The sequence below is a fragment of the Saccopteryx leptura genome, chromosome 5, assembly GCF_036850995.1.
Source record: "Saccopteryx leptura isolate mSacLep1 chromosome 5, mSacLep1_pri_phased_curated, whole genome shotgun sequence".
NCBI classification, from domain to species: domain Eukaryota; kingdom Metazoa; phylum Chordata; class Mammalia; order Chiroptera; family Emballonuridae; genus Saccopteryx; species Saccopteryx leptura.
In genome coordinates this window covers 159,570,456-159,588,576 of record NC_089507.1, presented here as the reverse complement: position 1 = coordinate 159,588,576, position 18,121 = coordinate 159,570,456, and the positions used below count along the sequence as shown (strand labels likewise).

The window sequence follows — 18,121 nt, the reverse complement described above, 5'->3', positions numbered from 1 at the left end:
CAAGCTTACACATGTGGTTCTGGGGCCCATTGGCTTAGTCTCTTCTGGAGATTTCTAGATGGTTCGCCAGATCTGTGTGTGGTCCTTCCCGATGTCACAAACAGATTTCCTGGTATGTGTGGGATGGAGGGAGAAAGGGAGCTCCCTGGTGTGTACCCTCCCACTTGACAGGGACACAGTGGCATAGCCATCAGCAGGGCACACATTTGGGCCATTGGTTCTGGCTTTGCCCTAATTCCAGTGAGACTCTGGGCTGGTGCTTCTGGCCCCAGTGCATTCACTGGCTGCCAGGTCAGGCCTGCGAGACCCACCCAGGACCTTCCCATCACTGGGTCTCACGCCTCCGGTTTGTCTGATGCCTGAAGGGCAGCGACTGGCAGCTGCTGCCTTTCTACTTCCCCACCCCCAGTCCTCTCACTTCGCTGTGTTTGAAGAGCCTGGGACGGTCACCTTACAAATGGCCACTCTCTAGTTGTCTCAGTTGGGAGGCTGTTGGGAAGGAGGAGCAGTGACATTTTAGCTTCCAGTGAACGTCTGAGGATGCCCCAGTGTGACTGTGGCCCCATTACCTTTCCACGTGGTCCACGTTGCCTGCCACCCCAAGTCCCCCGAGGGTGTAAATCTTCCCATCGTAGACAAGGCTGTTGTGCCGACAGCGGGGGACCGTCATTCTGGAGACGAGGTTCCAGTTATCAAGCAGGGACATGTAGCACCAGACGTCGGCCAGCGTCACCCCTGATTCCATCCCACCTGTAGCAATATGGGAGGTCCAGAGAGTAGGCAGGGAGTAAGGAAGGGCCCGTGGCCAGGCAGGCCCAGCCCCAGGGTCAGGAGAAGGCTCTACCTTCGAAGCAGACACTCCTGGGCCTTGGCCTTCCTTGGCCCCGTTGGGAAGCTCGCGCCCAGCCCCCAGCCCAGTGCTGAGGGGCCTCACCTGAGAGGTAGATGTTGTCCCCGGCGCTCACTACACTGAAGAACTCACGGTCATAGAAAGGCAGTGAGGCTAAGGGGTACCACTTGTTGTTCTGTGGGTTCCAGCAGGTGACGGCCACCAGTGAGCGCTGGGTCATCCCCACCATCTGACGGCCCCCAACCAAAACGATGACTTCAGCCACACCTGCAGGGACACAGAGGGGCACCCTTGGGACACAACCCGACACTTTCATCATCTGTACTCCGTGCCTCTCTGGGGGACCATGCAGAGTCCGGCTGACCCCATGACACCTGCATCTGGGGGGTTTGGGCATGTCCCCATGACACCTGCATCTGGGGGGTTTGGGCATGTCCCCAGTACCTGCTGAGAGGCGGGGCCGCGTGCGGGGCGTCTGCATCTCCTGGCGGGCGTGAGGCAGCATGTGGTAGCGTTTGGCCTCGTTGACCAGGTCCCGACATGCTTCGGACGACTTGATCAGCTCCTCGTTGTCAACCACGTTGAGCAGGTAGCTGGGGTGGATGAAGGGCAGGCGGACTACGGCCAGGAGCTCTGCTGCATACTGTGGGGTCAAGAGACACGGCATCTCAGATTGTGCAGATGGAGCCACCACTCACGGCTTGTCTTGGGACTGCATGGCACGGCTCCTCAGTCCATGTTTGGCTCGGGAGGTAGCCACTCTGCTCTGCCAGCCTCGACAGAGCCAGACAGCTCCCAGCAGCTAGCGGTGAGAAGAGGAAGGACAGGGGGTCGGGCCAGCGGCAGCTGCCCCTGGGGCAGGTCATCCATTTGTCTCTTCAGCACCTCACTCCTACCCCCGCCCCAGGCACGCGCCTGCCCTGCACGCTAGGCTGCAGGGGCTAAGATCGAGGCGGCCCAATGCCCACGGAGGTGTGCGTGCACAGGTGGTAGGACCAGGGAAGCTGACGGTGATCAGCTTTGGAGAGAAGATGGTGATTGACAAGCTCGCAGGTCACAACTGTCAGAACCCGCGTCTTCCCGAGACTGACAAACCCCTTCAGTGGCGTTGCATTGCCTCAGATTGGCACCTGGACCCTGCCGCTCTGTGGGGAAGCTGCGGGGTGGAAATGAATCTGGAGGAAGAAGAGAGGCAGGACCACCACTCAGACATGACTGCAGGAATCCCGGGGAGACCAGGGAGGCCTTGGAGGGGAAGTCGACCCTTAAGGGGCAGGGGGTAAGCACAAGGGAGGCAGAGTGTGACCAGGTGCTGGGTGCCTGGGCGGCTGCACTGACTCCCAGGGACTCCTCACACATGAGAACCAAGGAAATCCCACTCGCAGCGGGGTCTCCAGCCACTGCTTTCTGGCCCAGAGATCCTGCTGGGAGGTGCTTGGTTTCCTGAGACTCAGGTGCCCTTCCTGGGGACCCTGCCCTCCCTTCCTTCTGCCCTGGACCCTGGTTCTCATCCCTCCAGCTGTCCCCTCCAAGGGACTTGCCCCCCTCCTGTCACATGTGCAGTGCTTTCCCTGTGGCTCAGCTGCTTGCCACCTTCTCAACAACCGGAGCGTGGGCGGGGCTCCTCCTGCTGGTCTGAGCTCAATGGGGGGGGGGGGGGCGGTCCAGGGCACCCTGGCTCAGGCGCACTTCTCCCTGAAGGGCCCTAATGCTGTCCCCCGGGCCCTGCAGCCTCTGGGTCAGCTCAGGTCTCCTGCAGGTGGAATGCTAGCCCTGGAGAACCCGTGGTGACCGATTTCTCATCTCCCAGTCCTCCCTGTACCTGTCTCCTGGCCACGGGAGCAGCCTCAGCCTCCCTGTGCCCGGCCTACTGGCTCCCGCTAAGGGTCTGACCAGGCAGCTGGCCCCCTCTACCTTCCTTCCTCCTGGCCCGAGGCCCAAGAAGGGAGGGGCAGGCCTCACCTGGGCGCGGGACGTGGGGTCCTTCTTGATCCACTTGATAACGGTCTCGTACACCAGCTCCTCGGCCTTGGTGTTGAGGCTGTCGTTGGAGATGTAGGCGATGAAGTCGTCCTTGGAGATGCTGAGGATCTCCTCCTGGGCGGCCACCTCGGGGAAGATCTGCAGCGCGAAGGCCTTGGCCATGTGGTAGAGCTCGCTGCACTGCATGGCCTCAGCCATGGCCAGCACCCCCAGGCAGTTGCTGGCTGTCAGCTGCTTCTCTGGGGGCGAGAGCACATGACCACTGACCCTAGGGCCCTGGGTGGGTGTCACCTGGGTGGGTTCATTGCCTGTCACTCTGTAGTCCTCTCTGGGCCCCTGTCTTTGTGATCTGCCTTCAGAACCAGAGTCTCCATGAGCCCACTTCCTGTGTCCATTTCCTGGGGGTTCTTTTGCCCCGTCTCATGCTGGCTATCCCAGGGCCTGCCTCTGCCCCTGCAGGTCCCAGAAGAAGACTGTGAGGTATGGAGTGTTGGCACCAGGCTTGCAGTTTTCTTATTGCCTGTGGGCCATGGGGTAGGGCGTGCAGCACACTTTGGGGGCTTATTGTGTCTTCCATAGGTGTGACAGGTGAGTCTGGGGCCATAGACTCCTACTTTAGAGTGTGGGAACAGTAACACCCCACCCATGCCCACCTACTGTCTCCTATGGACCTCAGTCTCACCCCACCTGACCTCTAACCTGGGGTCAGTCTGGTCAGCTCTCCTGAGAGCCCACTAATGGTTACCCTTGCTTAGGAGTGTCTGGGTCCCAGGACACCGATACTTTTGGGACCCTAACTCTGAAGCTGTAGTTCTTGACTCTTCTGGATTACTCTGTTCTCCCAGGGTCACGTCTCAGGCCCCTGGCCATCGCCGCCTGACGGCTCCTGTCCCTCGGCTCAGCTCTTAGTCCTCTCTCTACACTCCATGCCCAGGCCATGGATTCCTGTGACTCTTGTCCTTACTCCACGTTCCTTACTCTCGCCCAAGCAGGGCAGCTCCAAACTGTAAAAGAAGTGTGCTCTCTGGGCGGGGGTCTGCTGGACAATCCCCACATCTAGACCTGTGCAGATACCGAGTGTGCTGCAGAAATTACAGATGTGAAGGGATCAAGTTTGTGGTTCCTTTGTTCTGTGTTTAGAGAACAGGGCTGTGAGGCTGGGGCAGGCTGCCCGTGAAAGGACCACTCACATTACCCTCACGCCCCATCTGTCCTCACAAAGCCGCCCAGTCGTGGGGAGGCAATGCAGAGGACCCCGCCATTCATGCTGGTGAGCAGGAGTCCTTGCATACAGTTAAGGGAGTTATCATCTTGAAACCGCTTTGTGAATTCGGGCGTCACCCGGCGTGAGGGCGCACACACAGCCCTCTGCTCTCAGTCTGTACTGCTTCTGTGTTCCCCACGTCTGCCCGCCTCCCCCAGGTGACACACGTGCTCCCTGAGCTCACCCAGAAAGGACACGCAGACTTTGCAGAAGGTGTGGAACTGGAACTTGCTGGCCGCTTCCAGCAGGGTCTTGGCGTTGGCCGAGTCGATGACCAGGGAGCCCGTGTACACAAACTCCAGCAGCAGCTCGAGGACGTCGGCCTGCAGGTTGGATAGGACGAGCTCCAGCTTCTCCCGGCCGCTCTGGCTGCTGTCCTGCACCGACCTAGGCACAGAGACCAGGGTGTCCTTACCTGCCACCCCGCGGCCACGGCGCCGCCTCCTCATCACAGGGCTAGGTCTCCCTGCATGCCTCACTCACACCCTTCATTTTAGGACTCAAAGGACACTGCAATGACACGCCTGAACCTAACAACCTTACACGGGATCTGAAAGAGAAGAGTCTGACCAGAGACGCCCAAAAAAGAACAGAAAACCCTGCTTATCACTACTCGGCATGTCCATGCAAAAAAAGATGCAAATCAAAAAGCATGAGCTGTGGATGGGGACGAGGACCAGGACCGGCCTCAAAGGGAAACAATACGCTTCAGCCTCACTCTCGGCCCCTGTGTCTCTGCCAAACGCGGTCTGCAGGTGCCACGCCTGGGGCCCTTCTGCCTCCCACAGGTGACTGAGGCTCCCAACCGGCTGTGATCACAGCCAACCCGGAGGCTTCCTCAAACGCCCCAAAGACTAAGGGCCCCAAGCTCTCCCGGAACATCGACTCAACCCCACTGCTTTCCCAAAGCATATTGTTTCCTTTTAGGCATGGAAAGGAAGCCCTTCATGACATTGCTTTGAAACTGAGGACAAGATGAGACAGACAGACAGACAGAATGGTTAGAGCTGGGAGGAGGAGGAGGGGGAGCAACCAAGGACTTCCGCCACAGACAGCCAGCAGCCATGACCTGGGATCTGGCCCGGGGCGGGGCCCTCCTGCCACATGGAACACGGGGTCAGAGGTCAGAGTGGCCTGCGTGTAGAGTGTGCGTCGGGCTTGTGAACTGGGGGGGGGGGAGGGACACAAATATATAAATATGTTTATATCTGGTGTCTACAGAAATACAAAACCATTGCAAAGGCTCCTAAGGCCTGGCAGCCATGCCCTACAGCTGGACCTAGAAGGAAACAGATAAGGTGAAGCAAAAGTCACACCAGTACAGAAGTGACCGGGAGGAAAAAAACCCAGAGCATTAACAGTCAGGAGGCAGGCTTCTCAGTGATTGGCTGGGCACCCGTCTCGGCTGCCGGGCCAGTCCTGCTTCTCTCCAAGCCTGGTTCTGCCCAGGGCTGGGTTCAGCCACGGTCCTGGGGAGTGACCTCTGCATGCCCCCACTCCTGAGGAGGCCAGAGGCCAAGACTCTCGTGCCTGGTCCCTCGGGTGCACCTGTGGCTGGCAGCAGGGTGTGGAGGTGTCTGGCAGGAAGCTGGCTACCCTAGAGAGAGCTCACCCCCCACCCCGTGTGAACAGGGAGCAGGGAGCTAAGCGACCTGGGTGCCGCAGCTCTGTCACTGACAGGCGGGCAGCCGTGACCTCTCTGGCCCTCAAACCTTCTCTTCTGCAAACAAGAGGGCTGACCTGGACGAGGTCCAAAGTCCTGCAGGCAGATGACATGACAAAGGCTGGACAACACCCTTCCCATGAGGCTCTGCTCCTCACACAGTACCTGAAATACCACCCTTCGGGCAACGCTCTCTCTGGTTGGGCGCTGGCCACCCAGGGCCTTTACAACACAGAGGTGACCTGGCAGGCGACAGGTACAGTTGCTCTCCTCCTGCTTGGAGAATTGTCCAGGGCTCCCTCACCACAGAATGGCTCACCGACCAGGGGTTTGAAAGGGCATTCTGCCCCCCAGCCCCGAGGCGGCTGAGAGGGGCAGGTGCTGCTAGAGTCTGAGCAGACCTACACACAGGTGTGTGTGACTCAGAGTTATAACACCTAGTCTGTATCGAGATGGATGTGCATACTTGGGCAACTTGGTTAAGTATATAAAGAGTTCATTATATGATCACTTGCAGCCACAGAAATTCTGAACAGCCCAGGCCTCAGGGGCCATCTGGTCAACCTCTTCCTCTCAGTCTTTGCTGCCTCTGCCCTCATCCCTACATGCCCATCTGCCAGTCCTCCTCACGCCCTTCACGATCTGCAGAGGTCATGCCAGGTCACAGCCGGGGCCAGGCTGACAAGGCCCCAGGAGGGCTGCTCACCTCTCCCAAGGCCCCCAGCCACCGCTGTTTCCAACTCTGGCCAGCGCTCCTGTCTACCATAGTCCTCCACAGAGGAACTTCAACTCAGTGGACAGCTGAGGTGGGACTTCAGGATGCACACACATGCACATACTCACACACGCACTGAAATGCTTGTGATACGTGATCCTGAGAACCCCAGAATCAGCTGTGAGGAGGGGTGTGGAGCAGATGGCAGGTCAGTGGAGCCCATGGCCCCAAGTAGTGATGGGGAAGATGGGACGAAAGTGGCTGTCCCTCTGCGGAGATGCCTGTCTGCTCAGAGTCGGAGTCAGGGAGAGAGCTGGGGACAAGGTGGTGCCCGCATGGGAGTGCCTGGGGAGGCACACAGGTGCCAGCCATCACAGGTGCTCTTCATGGTTGGAAAGGACCAATGTCCCTTATGACCTACAGCTGTGGCTCTGCTCCTCCAGGTACCCTGGTGTGGAGCACCCATGGGGAAAAGGGGGACCGCTGGCAAAGGAGTAGCTGGAGGCCCAGGGCGAGATGCCAGATACCGAGAGCTGAATGGGTATTGCACTCGGCCACAGAGGGAGACTTGGGAATGAGATGGAGGCTTTATCGGGTGTCCAAATTCCAGACCTGCAGGGTGGAGACCCCGGACAGTGAGGCCCTGTGCCGCTCGCCTGCACATGCCTGCTTTTCTGCACAGATGTTTGGGTGTAGCCCAGACAGCTGTGGGAGCTCAGGGAGGCTGGAGGTCACTCTTCAGTCATGACCGTCACACTACCCGGGGACTGAATGAAGGGCTCTTTAGGCCTCTGAGCAGAGAGACCCTGAGAAGCACACCCCTGATGGGTGACCCTGAGCACTGGTGGGGAGCTGTGCTTTCACAGAGGACCATCCATTCCTGTCTTAAGCTGCATCTTGGGGTCCAGCGTCCTGTTCCACTCAGCCCCATGCAGGAGCTACTGGGAAGCTGGGGCTATGGTAGCACCTTGGAGGGAGGTGAAGCAGGGCAGGGAAGGGCAGTGATAACCCTGCCAGGTGGGGACTGTGAGTCTCACACGTGTGCAGGAGCCTGTGGGAATGAGGGGTAGCCCACACAGGGCCCATGGGTGGGGACTGTGAGTCTCACATGTGTGCAGGAGCCCATGGGAATGAGGGGTAGCCCCTTGGAGGGAGGTGGATCAGGGCGGGGAAGGGCAGTGGTAACCCTGCCAGGTGGGGACTGTGAGTCTCACACGTGTGCAGGAGCCCGTGGGAATGAGGGGTAGCCCACACAGGGCCCATGGGTGGGGACTGTGAGTCTCACACGTGTGCAGGAGCCCGTGGGAATGAGGGGTAGCCCACACAGGGCCCACGGGTTCTGTTAGAAGACAACGATTCCCGGGGCCACTCTCTCCCAAGGCTGTGTGTGGCAAGGGAGAGACAAGGGGTATGGGAAACAGCAGGCCCGGGGCTATGTGCCAGGAATGCTTGTCCCAAGTGTTAGAATGTTCGACACCCCACCCCTAGCAATTCCCTCAAGTGGGATGAAAACCGCCTTCTCCAGCCTTCAGGACGGAGTCCCTTCCCTACCCTCCCACTCCTCAGTGAGTAGATGTTTTCATTTTGCAAGTTGGATTGATAATAATGGAAGGGAACTGTGGGGCCATGATGAGTGGGGGCCAGCTTGTTAAAAGCAGGTGATGAAGTTGAGGAGGATGACCCCACCCTTCCAATGTGATTCCCACTCTGCCCCATGCAGAGGAGCTTGGTCATGTTATCAGTTCCAGGGACATCAGCCCCAGGTGCAGACATGGGCACACACCGGTCTCCCTGGGTCCTGAAGACTCTGCAGCTCTCACAGCCCTGGCCCACCCACAGTCACTTGGTGATGGGCCTGGCCCACCTCATTCTGCCAGCCTCCGAGATGTGTGGCTCTCTCCTCTTGTTATCTGGTTTTCCAGACACACCTGTCTGTTCTACCAGGAAAGGGGCAGACCGCCCGACTTCAATGGGAAGGAGAGGGGAGGCGAGTGCTTGCCTACTGCACTGAAGTCCAGCAGGCGCCCCTACGTCCAAGATCTGGGCCTCTCAGGTCCTCTCAGCTTCCCTGGAGAGGGAGATGGACGAGCAGCCCAGAACTGGTACATGGGGTGTGTGACAAATCAATGTGTCCATCCATTAGCATTCAGTAAGAACAGCAGCTGTAGTTCAAGTGTGCCGCTGGGCCCAATAGGCTTTGTGATTTGGGAGGGAGAGGGTCAGGTTTCTGCCCTGTTTGGTGTGATGAGGAGGTGCCTCCTCTCTGTGGCTGTCCATTTCCTCCCTCACCTGGACCTGGGGAACGTGTTTGGAAGTGCTGGCAGGGAGGGTGGCGCCCCCGCTGTCTCCAAAGACAAACGGTCCCCTGCCCTCGCTGATGGGGCTTGCGTTCTGTCGGGCCATCCCTGACAGGTCCTCGGCACCCAGGGTGTAAAGGGGAGAACTTCTTGTCCAGGGTCCAAAAAATAAATGCTCGTTGAGGTTCAGAAGTGACCCTGGGCTTGGGAGGCTGCAACCCCAGCACCTCACTAGGTCTAGTCAGCTCAAAATGTCCTTCTTCTTTCCCAAAGCCTGGGGCTCCTCTCCACGAAATCTTGCCGGGTCTTCCCTTCTGGCCTGGATGCAGCTGAGGGGTGGTCCTTATGCAGCACCAGGCCTCACATTACCCAGAGACAAAGCCACAGCTCCTTCTCCTGCGGGGTTTCCACCAATTGTCACAGGGACTCGGAGGGGCTACAAAAGGAGGGTGGGGCAGGGCCAGCCCTCTCACACAGGCTCTGAGCTCCCCCACGGCCTCATGTGCTGGCCCCATGGCCCCCTCGGCCTCCAGGCCTCAGTCCAGAGGGCGCAGCTCCCTTGCAGGTGTGGTTTGCATGCCTGCGACTCAGGTCTCTGCCTCAGGTGGGGTACGTTTGTCTATTGTGGGTAAGAAAGATCCTATGGCCAACAGATACATGCATGTACACACATGCACACACACACACACACACACACATTCTGCATCCTTTTCCCTTGCACGCCTGTCCACAGTGTCAGCCCTGAGACTTCGCTTTCCTTTCTCAAAGACTTTGTGTACAAATAAGTACTAGACTTCGTTTCTTGGGATTAGCAATGGAGGGTAAGAGTGTGGGTTTTGGGGTCAGACCTGTACTCTAATCCCAGGTTCCTCCTCTGTGTCCACTTCTCTTGGCTTTGATTTCCCCACCTGTAAAGTGGGGGTTCTCAGGGTACCTGCTTCTCGGGTTAGTGGGCAGATTTTCAGGTTGACACGAGACATCTCTACAAGGCTCCTGTGGGCTGGTCTTGCCCTCATCAGAGGAAGAAGACGAGTTTGGAACTAAATAAGGCTAAGAAAAAGAAGCTGCCGCAGGCTCACAAAAGCTACGAACACATGTGGACAGAGTGCGGGGGCTGCACCTCCCCGGCTGGGCCACTCCGGCCCCTGCCCGGCCAGTCTCCAGGGTCATGGACTCGAGGGGACTGAGATGACAGCAACACCACCAGCTGCTCCCGGACCTCTAAGACGTGAAATCCTCCGGGACTTTACGTGGCCGGAAAGGAAATCACCCTGTGCAGTCTCTCTCCTCCCCTCGGAAGGAATTTGTTTGCAGCTCTCGGCAGGGCGGAAATGGGGACGCGTGTCCACGGTGAGGACAAGCGAAGTACAGTTTAAAAAGCCCACAAACTAACATTTCGATCTTCAGGCACAGCTGCCCCTCTGGGCTATGCCTCGGGCCCCCTCCTCCCCTGCCTCGGGCCCCCTCCTCCCCGAGGGCCCCTCCTGTCTTGCCTCGGGCCCCCTCCTCCCGAGGGCCCTCCTGTCTTGCCTCGGGCCCCCTCCTCCCCGAGGGCCCTCCTGTCTTGCCTCGGGCCCCCTCCTCCCGAGGGCCCTCCTGTCTTGCCTCGGGCCCCCTCCTCCCGAGGGCCCTCCTGTCTTGCCTCGGGCCCCCTCCTCCCGAGGGCCCTCCTGTCTTGCCTCGGGCCCCCTCCTCCCGAGGGCCCTCCTGTCTTGCCTCGGGCCCCCTCCTCCCGAGGGCCCCTCCTGTCTTGCCTCGGGCCCCCTCCTCCCGAGGGCCCTCCTGTCTTGCCTCGGGCCCCCTCCTCCCGAGGGCCCTCCTGTCTTGCCTCGGGCCCCCTCCTCCCCGAGGGCCCTCCTGTCTTGCCTCGGGCCCCCTCCTCCCGAGGGCCCTCCTGTCTTGCCTCGGGCCCCCTCCTCCCGAGGGCCCTCCTGTCTTGCCTCGGGCCCCCTCCTCCCCGAGGGCCCTCCTGTCTCCCAAACCCCAGGCCTCTCTGTGCTCCATCTGACTGCCTACCAGGAGTCTCTACTTGGCTGTCCTTCAGGTGCTACAATGTGACATGCCAAACACTCAGCTCAGCACCTGTCCCCCAGCCCCCCTGGCACTGGTCCGGGGACCTGCCTCCCCCCACGTGACCTCATGCTCCGGGCGTCCTGTGCTCGCACCTGGGAAGCCTCTCCAGGGCTGGTCCTGCCCACCCTCTAAGGTCACCTGCTGCCAGACCCGGAAGGAAACCTGGGTACCATCTGAACCAACCTCCTGTTTTACAGATGACAAAACCTGAGGCCTGAGAGAGAAGAAGGGACTTGTCTGGGGTCACAGGACCAGGGGTAGAGTCGGGTGTAGAACTCAGGTCTCCTAGCTCCCAAGGCAGTGCCCTCTTCCCTGCAGCGACTGCCTTAGCCCCAGCACCCCCCTATTTGCTCAGGGTCACTGAGGCACATCCCAAGCTCTCCCACCTTCAGGTGGGCACCCCTCCCCCATGCTCCTGATGGCCCTACCAGCCCAGAGCCCTCACCCAGGAGTCAGGGCCTGTCTGCCGTGCCACCCCCATCACGCCCATCTCTGGGAAGGCCATCTCCCCATCCCCCTCACAACTGTCTCTGTTCTCAACTCTCATTCCAGGCTACCTACTGCGTATTGTGTGCGAGAGCCTGACTTTCCATGTGAGTTCTCTGAGGACAGTCAAAGGGCCTCTGCGCTCCTCCTGCCCACATCTTTCTAGCTCGGGGCCAGGCCACCGTTCAGTACCAACCTGCCCCTGCAGCCTGCCCCTCTGTGCTCTCCAGCGGGTCTGCAGAGGGGTCTAAGGCCCTAGGACGCCACATTCAGCAGCCAGGCGCCATCGGTGCCAGTTCCAGAATTTGCCAGGAGTGGAAGCACAGAGACCTCCTTTGGCCTGAAGAAGCCACTGGACATGTCCCTTTGCCCCAGAGCTCATGCCCCTGGCCCCTGTGCTCAGACAAGAGGGAACCCAAGCAGCAGGGGTGGGAGACCCAAGCTGTCCGTGAGACTGAAGTCACAGGGAGCCTGCCCCTTCCTGCGTGGCTGAGGCCAGCGCGCTGGGCAGGGCTGTGCACGCCGAGCAGCTCAGCTCTAAGTGAAAGGACACAACGGATTGGAAAGGAGATGCCAGCCAGTGTGCCATCCTGAAACAAAACACAGTCACTCTGGGATTAGTTGGCAAGTCCAAACACAGCATTGGGAAGCAAGCAGAGGTCCTGTCCTCCCCCTCTGAGCACAGGCCCGGCTCAGCGTCCGCCCCGGAGAGGCTGCAAGGCAAAATGAGCAGCGGCATTAATCTGCTGATGGGTGAGAGAAACAGGGGTGTGACCCTGGGCTGGCCCCTCCGCGGCTCTCCCTCACTAAGGAGCTAGAAGGTGGCCCCTGACTTCTTTGCAAGGGCATGAAGCAGACAAAAAAAGTCAACGGGATGGAAAAATAACAAAAAACAGACAAAAAAAAAAAAAGATGCTCATGCACCATTAAGACTCATTCAGGTAGAAATAGCCGGGGCAGAGGGCAGGCGGGGAGGAGCACACGCCAAGAAAGACCGTGTTTAGGACACAGCTGGTCTGGGCTCAGACAGCGCCGGCTGAGGCTCCGTGGACAAGTATGAAGACATGAGGCACGAATGAGGCTTTGGCTACGAGTCTCTTCTCCCCGACTCGGGCTGTGGAAAAGGGGCCCCGTGGCACCTCCTGCTCCTCAGCAGGGGCTGGTCTGGTCGAGGTGCTTTTCCGGCATTAAGTTCACCATCGACAGCCGTGACGACGGTGCTGGGTCCCCCGTGCAGGCCCAGTGGGGGCAATGTATCCCTTAACGTGGTAGAGTCTACAGTCCCCCTAATCTCAGGGAGGGCTTGTGAGCCACTGAGAACTCAGGCTCGTCAGGGCTGGGCAGGGGGGTGGTCTACTGCTGGCAGAGGCCCCTGGTGACCAGCCAAGCTGTGAGGGGCAGGCTGGGGGCAGTGGCTGCTCTGAGGCTGCATGTGGGGGGCGCTGGGGCGGGAGGGGGAGGAGAGATGGCTACTGGCTCTGTGACAGGGAGTCACACTTCAGGAACCTGCAAGAGAGGGGAGGAGAGAAGCGACACAAAAGCGTCCTACAAAGGAACAGACCCGACCACAGCTGGAAGGAAGGCAAACCTTTGAATCAGGTCCTTGAAATACAAGCTGCAGGAAGCTAGAACATTTTGGTGGACTTCAAACTCTCTGCCTTCAACAACAATTTTCAGGTCTGTAAAGGCTTTCGCTCTGCGCTGCTGGTTCAATTCCTTCAACATTTCTGCAGAACAGAGAAGACAGACAGGGCCAGGTTCCCATTAAGAGTTTTTTTTTAATTAAAAAAAAATTTTTTTTCAAGAAGTAGAGAAATAGGAAAATACTTGATACTGTTTCTTGGCAAGACTGGCTCAACACTGACAGTCAAAGGAAGTCACAAACATAATGCATAAACAAGCAGCAATGGGGAGGGGCTACGTAACCAAGGGAACCACAACTTTCAAAAGCAAAAAAACCAAAAGCAAAACAAAACAAAAAAAACCCTAAACAAATACAATTAAAAAAATAATTAAACCCAGAACTTGAAAGGTCCGGGGAAGAGAGTCCCATAGTGACAATTGGAAACATAGTGAATACGTTATCACAGACAACTAAAAACTCTTGTATCACTACAGAACAAGTTCTCCAAATGCCAATGAGTGCCGATGTACTGATACCAAGTAAAGCATGGCATTGTGATGTAAGATGGGCTGGATATGGTTCAAAGGAATAAAAACCACAAAACCTGCAAAAATAGCGTCCCTTATGTTAGACACTCACAGCCATGGCTGGGGAGAGTTTCTTAGGGAGGGAGGGGGTCCCTCAAAAGGAAGGGTGGAGTGGGGAGCTGGGGAGCATTTCTTTCCATTTCACACTCCGGGGACTGCTGGGTCAGCAAGCCAGGGGTAGAGACTGCCTGTCCCCCCTTCCACATCCTGGGCCATCCGGGGCTCCCACCCTTGCCTGGGGTTGCAGCAGGGCACAGCCTGGCTTGCGGCCCCCGGGGTTCCCAGGAGTGGCCTCTGGGGCCTTCCCACCCTGATGCACACCTACCTTTGCCTGATGTGTTGGCCACCTGGGGCTGGCACAAAGAATGCCCCAGGACCCTGGGCTCCGAACCTGGGGATGTCAGAAGCTTCTCCCAGAACCACCTGCAGGCTCAGCAAGAGGAAGGAGGACGGCCTGACCACTGCCCTGCTTAGTTTACACAAATTCCTTCACTTGCAAAGGTTCCAATGCTCCCACAAGCCTTGCCTTGCCTGCTCACCCCCTGGACCTCTGGGCAGAGACTGAGCTTAGCATTGCTGGGAGCTGGACATCACAGGCCTAGATTTTGGGGCCAGAATGACCTAGACTGTGGACAGGTAGGTTGTGTCTTTTGGCAGGTGAATGGGAGAGGGTGAGCTCTGTCCCCTAAGCCCCTACCATGACCGCAGCCCTCCAGGCCTGTGCTGAACCCTGGCTGGTGTCCTGGCCTTAACCTCCATTGTGCCCTGCTCTCATCTGACTGGTCATCACTGTTCACATGGGCCAGTGTCAGCTGTCTGCCAAGGTGTCCTGCAGAGCCCAGCGCTGCCTCTGACGCCTGAATGTCCATGGGAAGCCCCTGGGCTCCCTGAGCCTCTGTTTCTACATCTGTGAAGTGGGGATGCAGGCTCCCGCTCTATTCCCAGAGCCTGGTGAAGTTCAGCTGCTCAGGGAGGAGCAAGGGCCTCTGGGCGTGGTGAGGACACACTGGCCCCTGACTCTGCTAAGACCATGCAAGACGGTGAGACAGGGGTCCTGGAGCACACTCCACACAGGGCACTGAGGTGTGCGGCAATGGCAAGTCACTGACCCCCCATCCCCACATCTGACCAGGCTTTTGCAGCGGGCCGCCTGCAGGGCTATGTGTGTGTGGGGGGTGCTGGCTGAGGCCGCTGGGAGGCCGCTCGCAGGTGCGCTCAGACCAGCAGCAGGGCACAAAGCACTGAGCGGAGAGCAAGGCAGGCAGGGGAACAAAGGCCCAGGGAGCTATGGGGAGCCATGGGTAGGCAGGCAGGAACTTTTGAGGGGACTCCAGCCTAGCCTTCTGGGCACCAGGGAGCCACCAAGGATTCTGTGCTGGGAGTGACAGGTTAGATCTGGGTTTCAGATTGCTCTGGCAGCCCCATTAGAGGAAGGGCAGGGAGTGACGGGTGGAGGCAGGAAGCTGGACCTCAGAGTCAGACCCGGAAGAACTCTGCCTCCCATCAGCTGCGTGACCTTGGAAGTTAATCCATGTTCCCGTGAGCCACGTGCCTGGCACGCAGTAAGTACCTAGGGAACATGAGGTGGGCTCACTGTTATTGTTGATGATGGTGATGGTTCAATAATCCACGTGGCAAGTGACAAAAGCCTGAACTGTAACAGTCACAGAAGGACAGAGAGAGGCGAGTATTTTTTCTGTGGACACTATGGTCCTCAGTGCTGGAGGGGGTGTGGCAGGCGGAGGTGTGAGGGCTGCCTCTAGGTCTCTGGAGGGACATGGGGAAGGGAGAGGATGATGGGTTTGGTTTTGGGGTCAGGGTTAGGGTCTGTGGGACACGGAGGGGTTGGAGGGAGAGGGTCAGGATGGTGCAGGAGGCGGTGGCTGGGGCCTGGCTGGGGGTGAGACAGTGGGCACCTGCACCGTCAGTGTGTGGCCTAGGCATGGCGGGGCAGTTTAGTGGGGGCCTGCGGGGTCAGGCTGGGTGGAGGCTGAACTGTTCAGTCCCACATCAGCTCTCAAAAGAGCCACCAACCGAATTAATTCTCAAACCATGAGCCAGGTGGAGGATGTCACCTTTTGAGTGAAGCAGTGTGTGTGGGGGGGAAGAGTTCTGGGCTGGAATTCCAAAGACCTGGATGCTGGTTCTCATTCCAGTTCTGCTAGCAGCTGGCTTTGTGACCCTGAGCACACTGCCGTGAGTGACAGACGCAGCCCTGCATGCTGCTGAGCTAACCAGGCTCAGGGAGTCAGAAAACACAGTGACACACACAATGGCACTCCCTCTGGGCCCAAAGCATTCTTTTTGTCTCAGCAATGATGACGCCCACAGCCCCAGCCCCAGCATAAGGCCTCCTCGCCCCTGTCCAGGAATTCTGGGGGGATCTGGAAGGTGCTTGGCGATCAGGTTCATTGTAAATAGATGCTGTCTATTCCCACATTGTGTAGATCTGGATTCAAGAGCTGTGCAGGATTACATAGTTTCAGAAAAAAATTTCAATTGATGAACACACTCACTGAAGGGTTCCTTTTCACAGCAGGGCCCTGAGTGCATTCAAAGTATTGATCTGTCGGTATGTGTTTACTGCCACTGGCGGAGTATCCAGCCAGAGAGGTGGAATTTGGGGACACTGTGACCCAGGATCCACAGGAGGAAGCCAGCCCCAGCTCTGGGCACAAGCTGCGCTCCTGCCCACCCCCTTAATGTCTGAGGGGTGTGGCGGACTGTGGGCTCCTGGGAAGGCTTCTAGCTAGCCACCAGTGCAGGGGGTGGGAGGTCTGCAGGCCTGGGGGGGTGGCCAGTGCTGGGTCATCAGAGTGAACTCCAGTAGCACCCCAGTACCCTGCAGAATTTGGCTACTGCAGGCTTGTGGAGGACACGGTGGCCCGCATGCCCTATGGGTCTCCTCTGGGAGAATGTGGTTAGGCCGGCTGAGTGACAGGCCAGCCAACCTGAGCCGCCAGCCTGAGCTGCAGTGGAGTTGGGCTCCGTCCCACCTGGGGAAAGAGAAGCTTTGCCTTCAGGGTCCCGCTCTGTCGGCCTGCTTTCTGGTCTTTGACTCATCTTTCCTAGTTTGGAGCAAGATGTCCCTCCTGTGCCTGTGAAACCCCTGATGCTCTCGCTCACCCACATAAGTGGCTTTGCCCTGCCCTCGGACCCTCTGCAGGGAACCCTCCCGGTTGACACCTGGAAAGCACAGGCCAGCCTGACTGGTCCCTAGGCCGACTCCTTGGCTCTTCCCCTCCCCCTCCCAACACCAGGTCCATTCTCTCTGGCCCACTCAAGCCAGCACCCTATTGGAGCCGCCACCCTCTTTCACCTGAGGCATGGCAGTGGCTGCCAAGAGAGTTACTGTTTTGGTCCATCCCCCTCTAAGCCACTGCCACACAGCAACTCCGCCATCGGCCCCTGCTTAGACAAACCTATCTGGATTGAGCAGGAAAGCAAGTCCCCCTTTGTCCCCCCAGGTCCTCCACTTCAGGGTGGGCCCTTCTCTCTCCACGGAACCCTCCCCCAGGCAGGTCCCCTCCCAGACCTCACTCATCTCTCTGTCCCTCTGCCCAGACCTTTCTGCTTGGCTTCTTCTCCTGGCTAATGACATTTATTCTTCAAGACCAGTTGAAGTATTATTATGTCCCTGTGCCCACCGCCGTCCTCGGCAGACGCAGCAGGTGCCTGTGCTTCCCTTTAGAGCATTCTATCTGCTGTAATGATTTATTTACATGCCTCCTGCACTTCACGGCGTTTTATTCATACTTTTTCATCTTCAACACTTAGCACAGAGCCTGGTGTATATATAGTGTATGTGGTAGAGAGCAAAAATTCTTTGCACCCCCTCCCAGCAAGGGGTGGAGTTCATCTCGCCACCCTTTGAATTTTGACTAGCCCTGTGACTTGTTTAGGATCATAGAATATGGTCCAAAGAACACTGCGTGGTTGTGAGCCTCATTCTCTCTGGACCCTGCCACCAGCACCATCTGAACAAATCTGGCTGGTCTGTTGGGGGCTGAGAGACCTTGTGGAGCAGAGATGGAGCCACCCCAGATGAACCATTTACACAGCGCTGGTCCCCCAGTATCAACTGAGCCTGACACAAACTGCAAACCAGAATCCTAACCTACGTAAGTGGTTGTTGGTTTATGCCACTCAATCTTCGAATGGTTATTTACACAGCGAGAGCCAGGTGATCTAGAAAGCTCATGATATATGGCATCACAGAATACACGACAGACCTCCGTGTTCAGAGAGCTTTCTCTGTGTCAGTTTCTCCTTTGCTGGTTCAGTTTGGAGCTAATTATTATTACTTTATTATGATAGCAAATTTAACCATCTTAACCATTTCTGAAGTGTATGGTTGGGTTGTGTTAAGTACATTTCCACTGTTGTGCAATCAACCCTGTAAATATTTTTATCTCGCAAAACTGAAACTCTGTACCCATTAATCCACAACACGCTCCCTCCCCAGCCCCTGGCAGGAGCCACTCTATTTTCTGTCCCTATGAACTGAGCTGCTCTAGGCACCTCATCACCTATGTGGAATCGTACAGTATTGGCCTTTCGGAACCGGCTGATCTCACCG

General features: G+C 57.8%; 1 protein-coding gene across 3 annotated transcripts in view; it reads right to left on the bottom strand.

The window, feature by feature from the left end:
• KLHL29 (kelch like family member 29) overlaps positions 1 to 18,121 on the bottom strand; it is a 300,305-nt gene that overhangs the window by 7,687 nt on the left and 274,497 nt on the right. For all 3 annotated transcript variants that reach the window (XM_066386309.1, XM_066386310.1, XM_066386308.1), the window contains 6 exons: positions 12,920 to 13,058; positions 4,282 to 4,484; positions 2,813 to 3,072; positions 1,295 to 1,493; positions 935 to 1,117; positions 570 to 750 (listed from right to left, as the gene is read on the bottom strand). In XM_066386309.1, coding sequence (XP_066242406.1) covers positions 570 to 750; positions 935 to 1,117; positions 1,295 to 1,493; positions 2,813 to 3,072; positions 4,282 to 4,484; positions 12,920 to 13,058 — 1,165 coding nt within the window. The remainder of the gene's footprint in view (positions 1 to 569; positions 751 to 934; positions 1,118 to 1,294; positions 1,494 to 2,812; positions 3,073 to 4,281; positions 4,485 to 12,919; positions 13,059 to 18,121) is intronic.